General features: G+C 30.7%; 1 protein-coding gene across 1 annotated transcript; it reads right to left on the bottom strand.

The window, feature by feature from the left end:
* Positions 1 to 5: 5 nt before the first annotated feature.
* Positions 6 to 7,055, bottom strand: LOC119613401 (multidrug resistance protein homolog 65-like; the record flags this gene model as incomplete). Its single annotated transcript, XM_037969429.1, has 8 exons — positions 6,894 to 7,055; positions 3,968 to 4,264; positions 2,421 to 2,666; positions 2,197 to 2,368; positions 1,634 to 1,948; positions 1,122 to 1,578; positions 962 to 1,062; positions 6 to 92 (listed from the first exon to the last, which is right to left on the bottom strand). Coding segments are annotated over exons 2-8 (1,668 nt in total), but the record flags the coding sequence as incomplete, so codon positions are not given.
* Positions 7,056 to 7,443: the final 388 nt, after the last annotated feature.

The following is a 7,443-nucleotide window of genomic DNA, read 5'->3' as shown; positions in this document are numbered from 1 at the left end:
GGGTTTTGTATTAGGGCACGGGCAATAGCAATACGTTGTTTTTGTCCTCCCGATAATTGAGAACCTCTTTCACCAATGGTGGTTTTATAACTCTGAAAAGAAGAATTTAAGGGAAGTAAATATAAACGGTTCTTGGTTTTAAGGGGTATAGAACATAAGGGATTCCAAAAATAGGTTTTCATTGCCGAACAAGCTGAATAGTTTAAGTGTCTAAGTTTCTGTTATTTAATATTAAAGGACTATAAAGAATATAAGAGAAATTGGATCTAAAATATCGTATGATTTATAAATGAAGTTCGGTTTTGATGGAATAATGTGATCAGATCCCGAGCTCATGTACATTTGGTAAATCGATCCCAGCGAGCAAGTTAATCCAGATTTTCCATTGTTATAGTGAATAGTCTGAGTGAACTTCCTAGATCAAGAAAGTAAGGTAAATATGGTTTCCGCCTCACTTGAGTCCAATCATAGGTCTCTTTGTTGGATTCCTTATCCAACGGGTTCAATAAATCGTACAGGACGTTGTCTAAATATCTTTCTGGCAGACAGGAATTGTCTATTTATGTATGAGTTCTTGAAGTTCTCAAAGGTTCTGATGCATTGAGAACTTTGTGGCCAATATACAATAATACTGCCTCCGTTCCTCGGATCAAGTAAGGTACAGAAAAATCTCGGTCCGAAACGTTAACCAGGATTTTTTACAAAAATTAAATTAGGTTTCCGTGAAAAGATGTGAAAAGATTTTTAGTATTGAGAGATTTAATATTACTGGACTATTTTTTCTGGAACTATTGAACGAGATCGGTAACCTCGATATTGAGAACAATGAAGTCTAGTTTTGATGGAATGATGTGAGTGGATCTTCAAAATCAAGGGATGTGCTACCATTGGATTGAATGTGATAAGATCGACTAGATCGTTTTATTTAACACTAAGAGATTTTCGTTATCATCGTACTTACATCTGGTAAATTGGATATAAATTCATGAGCTCCAGCAGCTTTGGCGGCTGCCTCAATTTCCTTTTGTGTAGCTTTAGGTTTGCCATAACTAATATTCTCAGCTGAAATGATCATCAAAAGAAAATATAGATGATTACAAACTAATCTATACCAAACTTACCTATAGTACCCAAAAACAAAACCGGCTCTTGACCTACAATAGCCATATTGGAACGCAACCATTGTATATTATATTTACGTATATCCAAATCATCCAGTAAAACAGAACCAAAGACAGGATCATAGAAACGCTGTAACAATTGTATACAAGTAGATTTGCCACAACCCGAGCTGCCCACCAAAGCCACCGTAGTACCCGCCCTAATTTTGATATTTAAACCACGATGAACAATAATATCAGGACGTGATGGATATCTAAAGAAAACATCAGAAAATTCAACATCGCCTCTCAAACCATAATTTAAAATTTTGCCATCAGTTGACATGGGATCTATTTTAGATTGTGAATCAATAACTTTAAAAATAGTCGAAGCACAGCCACGAGCCATGGCAAAGGATTCCAGGAAGGGAGTAGTTCTAGCTATATTATCAGCACCAATAATAATGCCAAAGAAGGCCTAATAAAAGAGAAATATTAATAATGATTCACATTATTATGTACTTAATCCCTACAATCATCAATATAGCCGGAGTATATTCCTTTTCCTCTTTATCACGATCATTGATGATCAAATTTACTCCATACCAAAATGCTCCGGCACAGGAGAGAAACAGCATACTTTTTAAAACCCCATCACTTAGACCCGAAAAGGCGCCTTTACGCTGACTGGCTTTACGTGCCGGTACTAGAAAATTATCATAACGTTCGGATTCTTTCTTCTCGCCACCGAAGGACACTACAGTACGTAAGGCATTTAAGACTTCCTCTACCAAGTTACCAGCATTACCATAAGACTCTTGCTCTTTGGTAGTTAGTTTACTTTGGAACTAAATGGCATTAAAGAATTAACAATGTAAGGGAATTAAAATTAAGAGATCTGTCTAGTTCTTTACAATATATTTATTTTCCGATATTTCGATATCCTTTGGATATCATTTTCAAGTAATATCTATGTATTTTTGTTAAAGACGTCCAAGTATCTTCACCTTTAACATTACATTCAAATAGGAGCGTGCTTGGACGTCGACATATTGGAAAATCAACAAATAATATATTTTAAAAATCGGTTACTTACCCTGGCCACCACTATATTAAGAACAATAACTATGGGTATATAAACACTAACGGCCAAAGTCAACTTCCAACCATAGGCGAAAGAAATCGCCACTGTGATCAAAAAACCTATTACCAGATAAATAAAATGACCCACTTTTTCTGAAATACCATCGCGAATCTTTTCCACATCACTGCAAGTAGAATAATTAATTTATAGAAAATTTATAATTCTTTCTAACATACTCTGTCATATTTTGGGCAAAGTTTTGTTTCGTTGCCAAATCGTGCCATCCTATATCTTGTCTCATTACCGCTTGAAAGAGATTGATGCGCATACGGGTCACTTGCCTTAAAGCGACCAAATTGAAAATATCTACAGAGAATATGCCCGATATAAACATTACGGCCGAAGCTATTGTAAGTAAAATGCCATACGCTATGGAATCATTATAAAGTTCAGCATTGTTGACTTCTTCCGATTCGTAGGATCTAAGGGAATGGAGGGAATTTAAAAATTAATGGTTAAATTTTGGAAAAGTTAGTTAGTTGGTTAGTTAGTTAGTTAGTTAGTTAGTTGGTTGGTTAGTTAGTTAGTTAGTTAGTTAGTTAGTAGTTAGTTAGTTAGTTAGTTAGTTAGTTAGTTAGTAGTTAGTTAGTTAGTTAGTTAGTTAGTTAGTTAGTTAGTTAGTTAGTTAGTTAGTTAGTAGTTAGTTAGTTAGTTAGTTAGTTAGTTAGTTAGTTAGTTAGTTAGTAGTTAGTTAGTTAGTTAGTTAGTTAGTTAGTTAGTTAGTTAGTTAGTTAGTTAGTTAGTTAGTTAGTTAGTTAGTTAGTTAGTTAGTTAGTTAGTAGTTAGTTAGTTAGTTAGTTAGTTAGTTAGTTAGTTAGTTAGTTAGTTAGTTAGTTAGTTAGTTAGTTAGTTAGTTAGTAGTTAGTTAGTTAGTTAGTTAGTTAGTTAGTTAGTTAGTTAGTTAGTTAGTTAGTTAGTTAGTTAGTTAGTTAGTTAGTTAGTTAGTTAGTTAGTAGTTAGTTAGTTAGTAGTTAGTTAGTTAGTTAGTTAGTTAGTTAGTTAGTTAGTTAGTTAGTTAGTTAGTTAGTTAGTTAGTTAGTTAGTTAGTTAGTTAGTTAGTTAGTTAGTTAGTTAGTTAGTTAGTTAGTTAGTTAGTTAGTTAGTTAGTTAGTTAGTTAGTTAGTTAGTTAGTTAGTTAGTTAGTTAGTTAGTTAGTTAGTTAGTTAGTTAGTTAGTTAGTTAGTTAGTTAGTTAGTTAGTTAGTTAGTTAGTTAGTTAGTTAGTTAGTTAGTTAGTTAGTTAGTTAGTTAGTAGTTAGTTAGTTAGTTAGTTAGTTAGTTAGTTAGTTAGTTAGTTAGTTAGTTAGTTAGTTAGTTAGTTAGTTAGTTAGTTAGTTAGTTAGTTAGTTAGTTAGTTAGTTAGTTAGTTAGTTAGTTAGTTAGTTAGTTAGTTAGTTAGTTAGTTAGTTAGTTAGTTAGTTAGTTAGTTAGTTAGTTAGTTAGTAGTAGTTAGTTAGTTAGTTAGTTAGTTAGTTAGTTAGTTAGTTAGTTAGTTAGTTAGTTAGTTAGTTAGTTAGTTAGTTAGTTAGTTAGTTAGTTAGTTAGTTAGTTAGTTAGTAGTTAGTTAGTTAGTAGTTAGTTAGTTAGTTAGTTAGTTAGTTAGTTAGTTAGTTAGTTAGTTAGTTAGTTAGTTAGTTAGTTAGTTAGTTAGTTAGTTAGTAGTTAGTTAGTTAGTTAGTTAGTTAGTTAGTTAGTTAGTTATTTCGAAAATGTTCAATACTCACAGTGTCTTACCACCTCCAAACAACGGTAAAGCATATGTCTCTGAACTGGTACCATTCCGATATGTACGATCCACCAACATGGCAGTAAATTCACTATATATTATAACCACAGCCGGTAAAGTCAAAGCCTTAATGGCCGACATTATAAAACCAATAAATAACAAAAATACTTCGAGTGGTGTTGAAAATCGATACAAACGCCAAAAAGTAACGGGTTTGGAGGGTTCTAAACCCTCAGCCATAGGGTGGTCCAAAGAGGATTTCGATACCGACGAATCCTCACGATCCATTATGAATCTATAGAAAATTGCACATAAATAATAAAAAAAGAAAGCAATTATTGTATTTTTTTCTTTTTGTAATTCAATTATTTCAAATATTGAATATTTTTAACACATTTTTCTTTCGCTGTTTTATTTTCAAGAAGAGGTTAATTTAATTAAACTTTATGAACAAGTATGTATGCATGTACATATGTATGTCTTACGTAGATATGTATGTATGTACGTACATATGTATGTCTGTTTGATATGACTGATCAATTATTTTGTGTCAGTGTCTGAAATGTATTTTATTAAATTTTCATTTGCTGTTTGATGTTTCTCAATTATTATTTTTTATTTAGTTTTAAATGACCTTTAGGGTTAAAGTATTTTTTACTTTGTTTAAGCTTTTTGGATTATTTTTTGTTTTATTAATTAATCTTATTTTCCATTTTAAAGTGGAACGGTTTAAGTATATATTATCGTATTAGTTTCGATATAAGTTTTAACAAGAAACTTTTGAATTTATCAAATTCTTTGCTCTTTTCAGGTATGTCTAAATTGATACAACTACATACATAAAAATGTGAAAAATAATTTTCATCATCCTATGAGTAAGTCACATCAGTAATTAGAAACTTCTTTTAATTTTCTTAATTTTTCTAAATCAAAATTTGAATACATATAGCTCAAAATAGCAACTCGACTTAAGAAGAGATTGGTTGTCTTTATTTTATATAATGTTAAAGCAATACACGAATTCACCAAAGAACTGCGAGTTATCTAGCCTCAAGGGTTTCTATTTGATTAATCTAAAAGACTAATTTAGAACTGAAAAAAATTTTAAGAAAGCCCATTGTTTCAAAAGAAAAAATATATTTTTTTATTTTAGTCAATGAGATTCCACTAGATTAGATGAAAACCAGCAAGTTGGATATATGTATATAAAATCAGGGTCGAACTTTCTGGTGCTACAGTGAGATATTAAAAGCTTTAAGTTGTAAAAGTTTTCAATGAAAGTTTAGAACAGTATTTAATAGTACCTTAAGCCTGGTACAGATCAATGTATATATGTGGAAACTCATGATAAAATCACTGTATCCTTTTGGGATATATTTGTCAAAGTAATAATCAAAAATTATTTCCCTCCACTTGACCTTTCCATCCATTAACATTTAATGAATATCAAAACTGCTCTGACTTTAAATAGAGCGGAAATTCAAAAAATCTTCTTTAATAGCGACTAACTGGTCCAACTTGCACGAAATGCTGGTTAACCAGTAACTAAAGAAACCTTTTATTTGCCGATTAATGGCGCAAAGATAATACAAGGGAACTCTAATATAATCGAATGGCCAAAAATAGAATGGCTGGTCCAACAATATTAATATTTCTAGGAAATTCAAAATGCTTTGGCCAATTCAAGTATGCAAAAGGCTATGACTATTTTGACTTTTGATAGTATTTATAAACGAAAGGGGGACTCTACAATAATGTAGCGTAATCATCGCTAAGAGATCTTATTAAATCAATATCTTGATCTGGGTTACAAGACCTAAGAGCTTCCTAATAAATTGGTATATCTAAGACAAAATAATAATAAAAATGTTTGCTTTAATGGCAAAGGAATGATTTATCTTACAGGACTTAAGAGCTTAATAATAAATTGGTCGATTTTGGACGATTTGAAGTAGCGCAAAACTATGTTCATTATTATGCCGATTGGACCGTCAAACATAATCAAGAAATGGACGATTGAGTTAGAAATTCTAAAGATGTGCTTTAATTGCTCATAGACGAACATCTATTGGGATCTTGTCTTTCCATTTAAGGACGGTTTGACGAATCTAGATTAACAAAGGTCAAACAATTTTTAACTCAAAAACTTTTCTAAAAGATTGAGTTACAGACTTTAAATCCGTATCTTTACATCTGGAGATATCGTGTCATAAATATTTTGACTATATTTGAGACGTTATAAGAGCGCGAAGATAACATTATTTATGATATCTGTTAGGTCACCAGAAAGTAAAATCTGTTGACTTCAAAATAAAGGTTTATCCTCGGTTATATATTCTTCCTTCTTGAAGATATCTTAATCTAGAGCTAGAAACAATCATAAATTGCTGAAAACTGAATAGTTTATTACATTTCGTCTCAATTTTATAATAAACTTAAAGTCTATAGTTATTTTAAACTTTAGGTTAAGATATCTCTAAGAAGGCGAAAGATATAACAGAGTTTTGAACCTTAACGGATTGGACAAACTTTGCGTTATTATTATGACCAAGACAGGGAAACTTTAATAGTGACATCTTGAAAACCTGATGTGATATTCTGAGATTCAAATTCAGCGTAATTTAATCCTTTAGAAAAGATTTTCGAAGTGATATAGACAATGTGGAACTTGATAAAAATTTGATAAGAATAGTTCATAATCATATTCTTATTCTCTCTGGATGTTTCACTTTGCAAGAGCGTAAACTAAATGGATGTATTGTACGTAAGTTCCGAGGAGTACTTTAATAATTCACTTTTACGTTTAAAGGTTAAACGTTATGGTTTTCTTAATATTATTTTAAAAAGAGTCCTTTAAACACTAGTTTTCTTTAATATATTTTTTATAAAGATTTAATATTTTATATTTTTTTTGTTGTAATTACTTTTGTAAGGATTCGTTTTAAGTAAATTCTTTTCACACGATCACTCAATCCTTTATATTACTTGCATATCCTTTTGAACGTTTTAATTTCAATATTTATATTGTCTTTTTTGACCTTTTCCAAAGATCGCTTAAAAGTTTTTCACGACACGACGTTTCAACACCAACTGAGAACTATTCTATAAATGATCATGTTTAAATTAAATGTTCACAGACCAAGATCTCACATAACGTTGAACATCATGAAAAACTGAATGTATGAAAATATTTAATTGATTTGCATTCATTTGTAAATTAAGTGTCGTAGAAACGCACTGAGCGTTAATTGAAAATGGTTGGTGAGTAAGTAAGTGAGTTGTAATTAAAATGGTAAGGATTTGCTCTTGTTGTGATCGTATTAGTTGTAAATGTACTATTAGGTTTGTAAATTTAATATTATAATACTTTTAAATATGACTTAATTAGATTCTCCAATTTTACCCAAATTTAGTTCTCAACTTAACCTTATTCTTTTTGCTCGTGGTATAGTTGTACATCACTATTAAATATCA

Source organism: Lucilia sericata, unplaced genomic scaffold, assembly GCF_015586225.1.
Source record: "Lucilia sericata isolate MDLA Ls3-8-SP2 unplaced genomic scaffold, ASM1558622v1 Contig002108F_arrow, whole genome shotgun sequence".
NCBI lineage: Eukaryota > Metazoa > Arthropoda > Insecta > Diptera > Calliphoridae > Lucilia > Lucilia sericata.
Note: the sequence above shows the minus strand (reverse complement) of the source record. Positions and strands in the feature narration are given on the sequence as shown.